Here is a 14,438-nt window from a genome sequence, read left to right as displayed (position 1 = left end):
ACATCCTCACAGACCTGCTGGCTTTAACGAAAAACAATCCAGTTCTAGTTCCTCAACATTGTCTCCCTCCCTCCCTGCTCCACCCCAACCATCCGGGCTGTCCCCAAACACTCCATCAGCCAAGACAGTACACTGCTCATTCCCCCCCTTTTTCTTTTCACCCAACAAATACTTTCCTTTTTTCCACTCCCTCTCTCTGGTTTTTCAAGGTTGGTCTCCTGTTAGTGGGCTGGCTAGGTGGCTCAGTGGTAAAGAATCCTTTCAATGTAGGAGACATGGTTCAATCCCTGGGTCAGGATGATCCCCTGGAGAAGGAAATGGTGACCCACTCCAGTATTCTTGTCGGGGAAATCCCATGGACAGAGGAGCCTGCAGGGTTAAAGCCCATGGGGTCGCCGAGTCTGACACAACTTACCCGACTAAGACTTAACAACAACTCCTGATGGTAGAGTGTCTGCTGGTGGGGTCAAAGTCATCTTGGCACACAGAGGTGAAAGGCATTTAGAAACACAGGGAAATGTCCTCATTTCATTCTAGTTCTACGCACTAGAGTATCCAAGATCAGTTTCTGCTTTTCCAGTGAATATCCTAGAATTCTAGTTTATTTGCTTTCTGGAGAGAAAAATGTTGCACCTCAAACATCCTGTAAGAGGCCCTGTGCTATTTTTCAGAACCCAGGAAAGATTCCGGGTACACAGAACTCCTCAAGGAACGCGATGGGACTTCTGTCTAGAAGCCTAGGGGGAAACAAAACGGCGTTTCCAATGATTCTTTTCCATTTGCTTTCGGTTCTACCGTGAAATTGCTGCTAAAACCTCTCACCGCGCGTTAGGGAAGGTGACAGGTTTCCCACCTGGTGGAGCCAGGAGGACGCGACCTCGACCTCGGGTAGCTGGAGAAGAGAGAAGAACTGAGCGCGTTTGTCTCCAAGGCGGCGCGGAGCTCGGGGACTAGACGCGGGGATCTGGGCGCGGGCGGGACTACTCGGGGACTGGACGCGGGGCTCGGGGCGGGGGCGGGACTCCGGACTGGACGCGGGGCTCGGGGACTGGACGCGGAGCTCTGGGCGCGGGGCGGGACTACTCGGGGACTGGACGCGGGGCTCGGGGCGGGGGCGGGACTCCAGACTGGACGCGGGGTTCGGGGACTGGACGCGGAGCTCTGGGCGCGGGGCGGGACTACTCGGCGACTGGACGCGGGGCTCGGGGCGGGGGCGGGACTGGGACTCCGGACTGGACGCGGGCGCGTGCCCGGCGCCGTGTTTACCCGGCGTCCTAGCAACCGGCGGGCGCGCGGGCGGAGCGCGGAACGCGGGGCGCAGGACGCTGAGCCGGGTGCTGCGGTGAGTGCGACGGCAGTGCGCTGGCGTCTTTGCAGCCTTCCGCGGGGATGGTGAAGTTGAGGAGCCGCGCTCCGGCCTCGCTTCTTTCCCCTCCCGGCTTCCCTTTCTCCCCTTGGACCCGGTATCCGCCCTCTCCGCGTCTCTCCCATCCTGTCTCCTCCCGGGCTTGGGACCTCGGCTCTGCAGCCCCCAGCCCAGACCGCATCCACGTCCCCCTTCCCCGGCTGCCGCTCCCGCCGCGCCTTCCCTTCTCCCTCCTCCGTTTCCGCAGCTTTGCCTCCATCTCTGTGCGTCTTCGCTGCCGCTTCTTCCCGCCCGTCTCCGTCCTCCCAGCCCAGGACCGCGGCCTCCCGCGCAAATACTTGACCCGGACTTTACTCAGTTCGAGGACCGGCTGGTGCCATCCCTGCGCATCTCCACATCGGGTCTGTTTGCTTTTATTCAGGGCTCGGTTCCTGTCAGCGCTGAAACCAATCTTTTTGCAGGTTTCACCGCCTGATATCCTCGTTCTCTGGACGCCAGCGCAGGCACTGCTCCTAACCCGCTAGATCTTAGAGTGGACGCTTATATTCCCTAGTCTCGTAAAGAATTGAGTTTTGCTTCTGCTCAGGTGTTCCAGAAGTTATTCACGAATGGGTTTTACTTTATGAATGATACTGGAGGCTTGCAACGGACCCTTAAAAAGAAAAAACAAACTGTTGTATCTATTGGATGAGTAGACAATATGAATGTAAAGTGATTTCTCAGTTTATGGAAACAAACATGCACAAAAACCATTTCCCTTGTCATTGTTAAATTTCAGAATCTTGGTTTAACTCAAAATAAGTATTATGTATTCACATATGTTCATTGTAACCATGGTTCTCAAGCCCTAAGATCTCATGGACTGGCGCTGAGTGTAAACGTCCCATCAACCTGTCTTGATAAAAAAATGTTAATGTTTAAATTTTTGGAGCATTACTGGAATTAGAGGAATAAATGCTGTAGCTTTTGTTCTCTTTGCAAATTAAGAGGTCATTAGAAGTTCTCATACTTAAGAAAAAAAATACAAGAGTACCTGTTTTTTCTTTTAAAAACTCAGTTGGGTCTGCAAAGCCTTTTTTTTTTTTTTAATCTTTCATACATGGTCTTCTTTTTGCGATTCTGTTCCACTTTTTTTTCCCCCAATACTATTCTGATAATATTGTGCTTGTCTTCTGGATAGTCATAGGCTCACTTGTTGTTTATTGGCTAAGTCATGTCCAACTCTTTGCAACCCCATGGACTGTAGCCTGTCAGGCTCCTCTGTCCGTGGGATTATCCCAGCAAGAATACTGGAGTGTGTTGCCACTCCTGGAGTTCCTTCTCCAGGGGATCTTCCCGACCCAGGGATCCAGCCTGCATCTCCTGCTTGGCAGGCAGATTCTTTACCACTGAGCCACCAGGGAAGCCCCAGTTTTTTCTTAGGCCTTCTTAGGCCTGTACATTGCTGCAACTCCTGGGTTTATTAGACTCAGAAAAACAATTTGAATAGCATCAAATATGTTACACACATGCGTAGAAAAATTTATCATAATGAAAAAAAGAACCTTTTGCGTTTCTTAGCTCCTTCTTAAGTGTCTTCCAGAAAATTAGTATCTGGAATGTGGACTGCTATAGCCTTATGTAATTTCACATTGTTTTTAAAAAAAAAGGTGCAAGAAGGAAATGATTTAAACAATAACTTTATAAACTGAAACACATTTATGCTTTAGTTCAAAAACAAACAGAACCATCCACCTGAGCCTTTCCGTATAAAATAGATCTATCTGCACTTTCATAGTATTGGGAAACTCAAGAGTGTCACACATAAACATCAGTGCTTGCTTATGTGTTCAGAATCTAGCAATAGAAACTGGAATACTAAAATGAATACACAAAACAAATTTATACATTTTTGGTATTCATTTTATTTCACTAGCATTTTTATGGATATACATACGTATATGTATGTATATTATGTGTATGTATGTATATTATGTTGTTCTAAACTTTATCTGATCCAATACTTGCTTCTTATAATATTTTGTAATGCTCACTTTACTCTCCTGAAATCAAAATCATAGTTTTACATCTCAATGGTGCTCTAACTGTAAAATAAAAGAAGATAATTGTAATAAAATATCAGCATGCAAATGCTCAGGTAGCCACTATACTAGAATATAATGAAGCCTGGTGTGCTGCAGTCCATAGGGTCACAAAGAGTTGGACACGACTTAGCGACTGAACAACAAAATCAATTACTCTGGCCTTATGTTGAATTGCTGTGTATGCAGTAGCCCCAAATACAGTCGTGTCATAAACTTAAATTATGTGACTAGAATTTCAATCAATGATATGACTTTGCAAAATGCTGACCTCCTGGTAAATTTCCATATAAAATAAATATTTATAACCATCCTTTGAATTATATGGTAGTTTCAGTGCTGGAAAATTCAGTGCATATTTAAACTGTGAAAAAAACCTTTGTGACTATTTGTAAAGTAGCAATAGGTTGTAGGCTCAGGTATGAATTATCTGAAATTGGTTACGTGCTAAATGTTGGAGTTGCATCATAGTTCTTCCTTCTAGGGAACCGTCCTGCACATGGCAGGACATCTGGCATTCTTGGTCTTCATCACTAAGTGCTCACAATGTCCCCTTTCTGTCATTTTGATAATAAAACATCTGTACAATACTTCTTCACTGCTGCTCAGCAGCCAACACTGCCCAGTCGAGGACCTCTCATCTAGATGTCCCTGTTACTGGATTTGAAGATATAACAACAGGATGGAAAGTAAAATCTCCAAACCATTTCTATAGAATCTTGGTTCTGAGCTTTTGTAATAATTATGGGAAGTGGAAAGCTAATTATATTTTTTATTTAACTTTTAAACCATTCTCCTACTATTTCAGGTGAAAGGTTTTAATGATCAGTGTTAATTGCAAATGAGAAAATAAACAAGTATAGATTATCTGAAAAAAAGACAAATCTCCATAATATAGTAATATCAGGACTTATTTATTAACTTGGATCTTATTTAAGTGTACAGATAATGCTATCTTTTCAGATATCTCTTTTAAAGGCTAATTTCTATTTATTGAAAGTGAAATTTATTTCAATTTCTGTTTTACATTTTAATGCTAGAATCCTCTGATAATCAATTTAGATAAACAGGCTAAAAAGATTCTCATTCATTCTCACATTTGCTCTTAAGCAAGTTATGAATTATGGTAAAATATTCTGGGCAGGATATATACAGGGAGTATGGAGTTTGAATTACTCAAATATTTTGATTAATAGGGTCAATATGTGCCTTACCAATTTTCAGAAAAAAATTAAAATTCTATTTTACTTAATGTTCTTATTCTATTTCTTATGAATTCTGAGGGCACTTGGGGAACTTTGATCAGCCATCATTGCACAGATACAGATGTATGTTACAACAAAGAATAGCAGAATTCAGTTTAATAGCATAATTCTAAACAACGTGTGATCCAGCTCAAAAGAGCATCTCTCAATCGCTGGCCCCAGCAGAGCTGCAAACCAGAGTCCATGCCTCCTCTGATTCTTTTTTTTCCGCTCTTTTCTGTTTCCATTTTCTGCCCGGAATTTTCTGTCTTAGGCTGAAAATGAGAAAGAAGTTATTCATTCCAGGGCAGGAAGATACTGAAAAATCCTTATGTCCTTGAGTCAGTTTTACTTAGAGCTGGTTCAGGGAACATTAACTATTTTATTGATTTGAAGAGCAATTGGATAATTAAAAAAAAAAATCCGTCTCTAAGGTGGACAAGCAGAATGCAGGTTGGGTAAGTACTAGCTTAAAATCTTGAAAATGAGAAATGTTCCTCTAGGAAGATGGATGCTATTGTCTCTCTTTCTGTTCTGATGCAGTGTGTGCTGAGCTCAGGTTTGAGCATCACAGGATCCCATGGGTGTGGCACTGACCAGGTCTGCGCAGTGGACGGCTGCGGGGCATGGGGCTAAGACCCTGGAAGTTACTCCTCTCAATGAGGCTATAGTGAAGGAAATTATTATATTCGTGGAGAGTTTTATCTATAAATATCCCCAAGAGGCAAGCTATGTTTTTGTAGAACCGCTGGAATGGAAAACAAATTTGGACCCCTCAGCATTTGGATCAGGCTATGCTGTCAGGTAAGCCAGTGAATTGCTTCTAGAGTTTAATGTCTTCAGTTGCATGTTTTTTATTGATTGGTTGTAGGTTTAAGGTAAATCGCTTAACCTGTGTGAATCTCAGAAATCTCAGAAACCTGGAGGCATTTGGGTGAAATCTGAGGATGTATAGTTTGGCCAATACACTATCTGATTTTTACATTTGAATTTTCTTTTGATAGGGAATGTGTTTCCAGGTCACTGTACTCCCCAGCATTTGCTGTTGCTTTGTGACTAGTCTTTCCACTCACATGACCTGGCAGATGCCACCAGGCATTGGTTTCATGACCTGAGATAAGGAAAAAACCCCTTCTGGTATTTAAATCTGTAAAATCTGTGGAGCAGCAGAGGGAGAATGGTACATTTTGCTTAATATAAGAAAAAGAATTCTTAACAATTAGCATTGTCCTTAAATGAGAACCTTCCAAATCTGAGATTCAAAAAAAAAAATCCTACCTCCACATCAAACAGCAGGCTAGCAATTTATCTCTTTTGATCATAGCTAAATATATATTTTATATAAATTACATATGTTTATATAAATATAATTATACTTGTGTAAAATGTATTCTGTAAGTATATATTGTAGATGATAAATATATGTAAATTCATATGTTCTGTTTTTTTGGTCAACTTCAGTTATGTGTCACTTTAGGCATTCTGGTCCTTTTCCTTTGTTCCTCTTTAGTTTTTTATATGAACTTTTAAAGTCTGATCTTATGAAAAACAGTTCTCAAGCCAACGTTTGCTATACATGCCTTTTCCATTTGGGATTATTTTTGAGCGTAAACTCAGAATTTAATTTTTAGAACTGTAAAATCATTCTTTTTTTTAAAAGTCTGTATTGAATTTGTTACCATATTGCTTCTGTCTTATGGTTTGGGTTTTTGGCCCCGAGGCATGTGGGATTTTAATTCCCTGATTAGGAATCAAACCTGCACCCCTTAACTGGAAGTCTTAAATCACTGGACCACCAAGGAAGTCCCTAGAAAATCATTCTTGAACTGTATTTCAAGGGCGCTTTGGTTCTGATATCATGGTCTATTTTCTCTCTGAATTTTCAGAAATCTTTTTTTTTTAAATTATATTTTATGTTTAACTGTGCTGCTGCTGCTGCTAAGTCGCTTCAGTCGTGTCCGACTCTGTGCGATCCCATTAACTGTGCTAATGGTCACTTTCTCCCAAAGTGTTTCATTTCTCTCACCTAAGTTCAGTGTAGCATCATGCATTGTTTTTTCTTTTTTTTAATTTTTGAAAGATGAACTCATTTGAAAAATCAATTAAAAACATAGGAACTACTTAGTACAACCATGAATTTAAAGCACATGTCAGAAGAGATCAAGATTATTGTTGCAACTTGCCTCTGTATTCATTGTGTATTCCAAATACAGATGATCACATCTGTGACCTAGTAAGGGGGGGGTGACATTCACATGTTGTTGTTCAGTTGCCCAGTCCTGTCTGACTCTTTGCAACCCCATGGACTGCAGCACGCCAGGCCTCCCTGTCCCTCACCATCTTCCTGAGTTTGCCCAAGTTGATGTTCATTGCATCGGTGATGCTGTCCAGCCACCTCCTCCTCTGACACCTTCCTCTTTTGCCCTCAATCTTTCCCAGCATCAGAGACTTTGTCAGTGAGTTGTCTGTTCGCATTAGATGACCAAAATTACTGGAGATTCAGCTTTAGCATCAATCCTTCCAGTGAATATTCAGGTCCATCTCCATTAAGATTGACTGGTATGATCTCCTTGCTGTCCAAGGGACTTTCAGGAGTCTTCTCCAGCACCACAGTTAGAAGGCATCCATTCTTTGGCATTCTCCCTTTTTTACGGTCCAGCTCTCACAACCGTACGTGACCACTGGGAAGACCATAGCCTTGACTATACGGACCTTTGTGGACAGAGTAATGTTTCTGCTTTCCAACACACTGTCTAGGTTTTTCATTGCTTTCCTGCCTTTTGACATTCACATAATGCATCCCTATATCTCTATCCCCATCCAGTTTCTTTCTTTTTTATTTCTATTTTTATATCTCTACATACAGTCTTTAGATGCAATGTTCCCTCAAGCAGGATGTTTGGACATTTCGACACCATGTATGTTTTGAACCAGCTACCCCTTTGTTGTCTTCCTTTTGTCAAGTTTACCATGCATCTTTCCGGTTGGTTGGTTTTTCTATTTGTCATTCCTGTTTCTGACCTCGGTTGATGATCCCTTTGATGATGGAAGAAATGAGAGGGGTGTAATAGTAGCAGTCGCTGCATGGGGTGGAAACTATTCCTGTGTGTCTTGATGGAAACCAGGTAGATACTGACCCAAAGAAGGCAAAAGATATAGCTGAGATTTTGGTGGTCATTGTCATTTAGTCACTAAGTCATGTCCGACTCGTGCAACCGCATGGACTGTAGCCCACCAGGCTCCTCTGTCCATGGGATTCTCTAGCCAAAAACAGTGGACTGAGCTGCCATTTCCTTCTCCAGGGGATCTTTCTGACCCAGGAATTGAACCTGGGTCTCCTGTATTGCAGGCAGGTTCTTTATTGATTGAACTACGAGGGAATGAAGGAGAATACCAAATGCTCTCACATCCAGGTCCTAACCCACCCCGTGCTCTATCCCCTAAACCAAGGAACCTTCACCACCCAAAGTCACGTGGTGTTTGGTCCATCCAGCAGCACATCACATGATGTAAACCAGCGATGCCCCCAATGGCAAGAAGAATGTGTAATTAAACAGTCCCTCTGCCTCTTTATTTGCTCTTTGGTTCATATGCACTCTTTTGCATAGCTGCAGGCCTTAGAACACATTTATTCATTTATTTAAAGTGGAGGAAGCCTCCTAGTCAAGATTCATATCTGTAAGACCATGTGGATACCTAAGTCATCATGAGGATTTAAGTCTGGAGTTTCCGGACATGTCTCTACCAAATAGTAATATCCTTGGATGTTTCAGAACAAAGGCCGATTCTTCTTGGGGCTATTCATTCTCTCAGCCCTCTTCTTCCAAAGCAAGGCAATTTCACCTATAGCAAAACTCTGTTAAAGCAGCCAAGCGATGCCTCCCCCCCTCCACTTTTGCTGATCTCTGCAGATATTTTGGAGACCACACTTTTACTTGTGGCCTTACTTCTCAGCTGCTGTGCATCTCCAAGGGCACACTCTGTAGCCGTCAACACAGGTGTGATAAGCCTTCTTCTGAGCTAGACTTGTTGGCATCTGACGTCAAAACTGATCCTTTAGTCACGCAACGAAGAAGTTTTATGTTTCATCCACCGTCTTCTTTCCTTTTGTGCAGTTGGTTATTAGTTGACTAGATAAGCACAGCACTGGCCCGATTCTGTTATCTCCTTTAGACTCATTCCCGAGGTGCACCTGTTCATCCTGTGTTATCTCTCCACATTCAGTGGTGAGGAGGAAATATCTCTGCTTTCATTTTGATGGAAATTCTAGGTCTCTTTAATCACTGTTTCCAGTTGTTTTTGTTCTTGTCACACAGGATGAGATTAATAATCTTCCTAAAACACCTCAGAATGAAGCCCAAATCACTGTAAATTAAGGACAGGAGACAGCACTCAGTAGCGACACTATCTGTGGGTAATACCCAGAACTTAGTTACTTAGAGTCTCTCCAGAGTAGCTTGGGCATTTTTTTCTTGTTTTTAAAAAATTCTATTTTATATTAGAGCATTGTTGATTATCAATGTTGTGTTAGTTTCAGGTGTACAGCAAAGTGCTCAATACTCTGTAACAACCTAAATGGGAAAAGAATTTGAAAAATAATCAATTCATGAATATGTATAATTGCTAGTTATTTTTGAATAGTTTTTTATTTGCTTATTTGCCATCTGTAAATCCCTGTTAGTGCTATGTGTGTTCAAGTCATTTGCCCTTTTTCTTTTCTTTTTTTATAATTGTTATTGGAATGTAATTACTTTACCATGTTGTGTTTGTACTGTACAGCAAAGTGAATCAGCTATACATATACATACATCCCCTCTTTTCTGAACTCCTTCCCATTTAGGTTACCACAGAGCATGGAGTAGAGTTCCCTGTGCTATGCAGTAGGTTCTCATTAGTTGTCTATTTTATACATAGTTCAGTTCAGTCGCTCAGTGGTGTCCGACTCTTTGCGACCCCATGAACCGCAGCACGCCAGGCTTCCCTGTCCATCACCAACTCCTGGAGTTTACCCAAACTCATGTCCATTGAGTCGGTGATGCCATCTAACCATCTCATCCTCTGTGTGTATATGTCAGTCCCAATCTCCCAGTTCATTCCACCTCCTCTTTCCCCTTTAGTATCCATATTTTTTTTTAATTGGGTAAGCAGTTTTTGATTGGGTAAGCATTCAGAATCACTTGGTGAAAATGATGTTACCTGTTCTTTCCTCCCCTCTGGTAGAACTAGGATTTTTGAATCATGTCTGCTTTAATATTGCTGTATGTTAGTTGTGAACGACTATCTGCTGTGTCTCAGTGATTATAAATAAATGGTTTGGGTATAAGTTCTGTGTGGATGAGACATCAGGACATTGGAGGAGGACGCCTCCTCTCCTGGAAATGCACATTTAACACCCAATTCATACCTTTATGGTCCTTAATCTTCTAATCAATACCACTAAGGGCTGAAACATGTGATCTCCACCCCTAAAATGGTATTGTTTGATGAGACAATGATTATTGTATTTTGATAAAATTTCAAAGTCACAGATCAGTGGCCTGAAATTCCGTTACTGAACTCTTTGCTTCTCATCCCTGAGAATTACTGAATAGTTTCTCAACTACATCCTTATTTCCTATGTTACTATTCAGACATATATCTGTGGAGTAATTACCTTTTTCTGGAAATGGAACTTGACGTTGGGGATTAAATAAATGAAACATTTTTCCTGCTCTCTGTTGTATAAGCTGAGTGTTTTTAGCTCCCTCCTCAATTCCAGTTTAAAAGTCTCTTGATCAGGTCGGTGGATTTCATTTATTCTTTCTTTCATTCTTCTTAACCTTATCAAGATGGCTACAGTGATTTTCTTCCAAAGAGCTCTTTCTTCAGGGCTAGAGACTGCGAGCCTGAAATGGGAGCCTGCTTTTCAAGAATCCTCTCCGTCGCCGGTGTTTTAGTTCCTCCAGCTCTGTTCAGCTGCAGGCCTCAGCTGGCAGGACAATGAGACATGTCCCCATGCCCTGCCATTCTCTTGGTCTCCCCAGGAGTTTCCCTTTCTCAAGTTCAGGAGCTTAATGCTGTGGGTATTCATTCTGCCTGTGACTTCGTCCTCTCCTTGTCCTTTCAGCACCAGTGGCCCTGCCCCAGTACAGGCCTCGAAGACCACTCCTCAGTCCTAAGGGAGTTCTTTCAAAAGCTTTATTCCAGGAAAAATAAACATTCTATAAATATGCCCAGCACTGGCAAATCTAAAACGATTTTGCTCCTTCATTTATTCCTCGTGCATCTGTCGAACACCTTCTGTGCGCAGTTACTCTTCAAGGTCCTGGGAACAGAGCAGTTGGGGAGACTAATAAAGCCCCTGTCTTCCCTTCTGGTTGCTGCAGCAGCAAATTACCATGCACTTAATGGCTTAAAACAACATGGATTTAAATCTTACAGTTCTGGAGGTGACAAAAATTCTAAAAATGAGTGTGGGCAGGGCTATGTTCCTTCATTCTTGCCTTCTCCAGCTTCTAGAGGCCACTTGTATCCCTTGGCTCATGGCCCACATCACTGACCCCTGTTTCCATTGTCATGTTACCATCTCTGACTTGACCCTGCTACCTGCCTCTTCTGAAGATCCCTTTAATTACATTGACCCACCTAGATACCCCAGAGCCGTCGTCTCATCTCACAGTCTTTAATGTCAGCCATCTGCATAGTCCCTTTTGCCACATAAGGTTCCTTGGATACCCCCTGCCCCCCCAGTTTCGACCCTCTTTCTATTTTAGTGAAATAGTAATAAATTGAGTCTGTCAATTTACTTTTTATGATGAACTGTCAATATCTCACAACTATTTATCTGTGTTACAATTTAAAATAGCAGGTCTTGAGACTTCCCTCGTGGTTCAGTGGTTGAGATTTTTGCCTTCCAATGCAGGGCTTCCCCGGTGGCTCAGACGATAAAGAATCTGCCTGTAATGCAGGAGACCCAGGTTTGATCCTTGGGTCGGGAAGATTCCCTGGAGGAGGGTATGGCAACCCACTTCGGTATTCTTGCCTGGAAAATCCCCATGGACAGAGGAGCCTGGAGGGCTATAGTCCTCAGGGTCGCAAAGAGTCCGACGTGACTGAGTGATTAAGCACAGCAGGGAGTGAGGGTTCCATCCCTGGTCAGGGAACTAGATCCCCGCATGCCTCAGCTAAGACCCAGTACAACCAAATAAATAGATAAATACATATTAAAAAAAAATATCAAATGTGGACAGTTTTACTAGGGATTATCAGTATGTAATGAAAAACTGGGCAGTTTAAGTAATGTTGTAAGTAGTATAGCTATATCATGGCCATAAAAAAATCTTAATATTTTAGAAATGACAACCTAAAAAAGTTAAAATGGGAAAAATACCAATCTAAGAGAGCTAACAATTTCTGATCAGGAAAAAGCCTAGTTAGAAAAACTGCTTGTTATCCTAAAGTAAACTAAATTAGGGGTTTGGAGGGAGAAAATAATCCACAGAGGGGATCTAGTTTGTCTTTTTTCATAGCACTTTTTTGGGGGAGGGGCTCAGAAACAGAGTAGCCAAGAAAGTTCCTAACCACTAATTACTGTGGTGTAAAAATTTTATAAATGAAATAACATTGGAGATCCACAAAACATAAATGATTCCCACAGAACTAGTGATTTTAAAAAGGATGTCCAATACATTATTAGAAAAACAAAACCAAAAACTGTGAGTTCACATAGGTATTCAGGAGATTGCTTAAAAATTTTTTTCCTGGATGTATCATGTTGCTAAAGAAGTTTGGGGATTTAAGGGCCTAAAAGTGGATGAAAGTGGGAAAAATAGATGAGCTTCTAACAAGACCTATTTATATTCTTTGTATTTTGTCATGAGACATAGAAGTAATGTGTTGAGATGTCTTAAATTAATTTCTACTGGCATTCGGGTAACCCTAAGCCTTCAAGAAAAAAATTTTTTTTTCATTTTTTAGTGGAACAACAGTCAAATCAGAAGAAGTTGATAAAAATGGAGCACCTTTGCTATATCTCTCTGTACCACAAATTAAAATTAGGAGCTTTGGGCAGCTATCACGTATGTTATATATTGCTAAAAATATGAAGCTGAAGGAAGCACAAGCATGTATTGAAGGTGATATTTATACTCCAGTCTGTGATTTGAACTTTCAGAAACATGATCTTAGGGACTGGGGAGGGAATCATTTGTTATAGTCTCTTGAAAAAGTTCTCTAAGCTAAAAGGTAAAAAGTACTAAGTTCAGCTTCATAAAAATGTCCTTAATTTTTCTTGACTGAAATGTTATGCTCATATCAGCTTTCCACTTTAAATGAAAACCCTAATGATTTACCATTAGTCAACTTCTAGATTTCTAATTTCTCTATGTGGTTTAAAGCAAGCCTTCTTAGCTTCTGGAAAGACCTGAGGCCTTTAAGGTTCATGTCAGGGAAAGAGACAGATGTCCAGGGCCAGCATTAGGAGCCATCCTCTTGCATTCTGCTATACCAGATGGTGATCAATTTCCTTTAAAATGAATGTAGCCTCTTCCTTTAGCAGACAACCCATAATAATCTCACTTCCCATTTGTCTCAGCCCGAATACACAGCTTTCTGTGAATCGTTACTTTCATTCAGTGGGAAATAATTTTCCTCTTCACTAAAGTTATAGAATGTTCTTCTTATTGCCTAATCATCTAACATGCAAAACAGAATGTGATTACCTGCTAAACTGGGCTTTAAATATTTCTTATTAGTAGAAATACCTAATAGTAGGTAATTATGTCATGTGTGTGCTTTGCTTCTTTGTGATCATGTGACATGTGGTTCCCAGGCATAATGTACATGGGTTCTGTCTCTCATCATTCTTTGCCACTATTGTGTCTGTGAGGTGAAAAGTTGGTTGTTTTATATTCTTTTGATTTTTTGAAAGATGTGAACCTTAGGACAGCAGCCTCTTTTTATGTCTTGTCTACTCTTCCTATACATCAAAGCTACTTTTCTGAGGAGGGATGCAATCTTGAGAATAAAACTGAACTTCAGAAGAGTTAATTGAGGGCACAACCCATTCATTAAATTCAACTTAATCTGTAAACTTAAATCCACAGAGTGTTGTATACCCAATCTGGCTAAATATGCAACCTTTGCTGCATTTTTCCTTTTCTGTAAGAGTTCTAGGTAAAGCTCTTAGTTTTAGGTCCAAATTGCATAGTACCTGGCAATTTGGAAGTCAGCTTGTGTCTTTCCCCAGAATTCACCTAGTATTTCTGTTCATAATCTTTAGAGATGACAGTTGTAAGCTGAGGAATGGAGATGCTCACTAAGTGCTTGGTCCCTGGGTCTCCTTCTCATGATGCCTGTACCCCACCCCATGCAGGTTTTTCTAACAGCCCCCAGCCTCTCCTGCTAACAGTCCATTTCCTGTGGGAAAGTTAAAAACCATTGCTGTCGACTCTTCATGTCCATCAGGTCATGCTTTCTGAATTAGTCCCATGGGCATCCCCCTCCACAATCCAAATGCATATATATTTTCATCTGACTTGAATTTCTCCTTCCTAAACATGGTTTTGCCCGTTTCTCCCTCATTTTCAACCATATAGTTTTTTGAAAGTGTTAGTGGCTTAGTCATGTCCAACTTTTTGTGACCCCATGTACTTAGCCCGCCAGGCTCCTCTCTCCGTGGGATTCTCCAGGCAAGAATACTGGAGTGGGTTGCCTTTCCCTTCTCCAGGTAATCTTCCAAACCCAGGGATTGAACCTGGGTCTCCTGCA

General features: G+C 41.5%; 2 protein-coding genes across 7 annotated transcripts in view; one reads left to right on the top strand and one right to left on the bottom strand.

The window, feature by feature from the left end:
* LOC145530960 (uncharacterized) overlaps window positions 1–1,491 on the bottom strand; it is a 78,589-nt gene extending 77,098 nt beyond the window's left edge. The window contains exon 1 of the mRNA XM_081552288.1: window positions 854–1,491. Coding sequence (XP_081408414.1) covers window positions 854–1,491 — 638 coding nt within the window. The remainder of the gene's footprint in view (window positions 1–853) is intronic.
* ODAD2 (outer dynein arm docking complex subunit 2) overlaps window positions 718–14,438 on the top strand; it is a 205,819-nt gene continuing 192,098 nt past the window's right edge. For 3 of the 6 annotated variants that reach the window (XM_081560888.1, XM_081560885.1, XM_081560890.1), the window contains exons 1-3: window positions 718–1,767; window positions 5,235–5,495; window positions 12,648–12,805. In XM_081560888.1, coding sequence (XP_081417014.1) covers window positions 5,272–5,495; window positions 12,648–12,805 — 382 coding nt within the window. In that variant the 5' untranslated portion in view covers window positions 718–1,767; window positions 5,235–5,271. The remainder of the gene's footprint in view (window positions 1,768–5,234; window positions 5,496–12,647; window positions 12,806–14,438) is intronic. The other 3 variants (XM_081560887.1, XM_081560884.1, XM_081560889.1) reach the window with 2 other exon arrangements.

Source organism: Giraffa tippelskirchi, chromosome 13 (genome assembly GCF_054371585.1).
Source record: "Giraffa tippelskirchi isolate mGirTip1 chromosome 13, T2T-mGirTip1v1.2.pri, whole genome shotgun sequence".
Taxonomy (NCBI): domain Eukaryota; kingdom Metazoa; phylum Chordata; class Mammalia; order Artiodactyla; family Giraffidae; genus Giraffa; species Giraffa tippelskirchi.
This window is presented reverse-complemented; position numbering and strand designations above follow the sequence as displayed.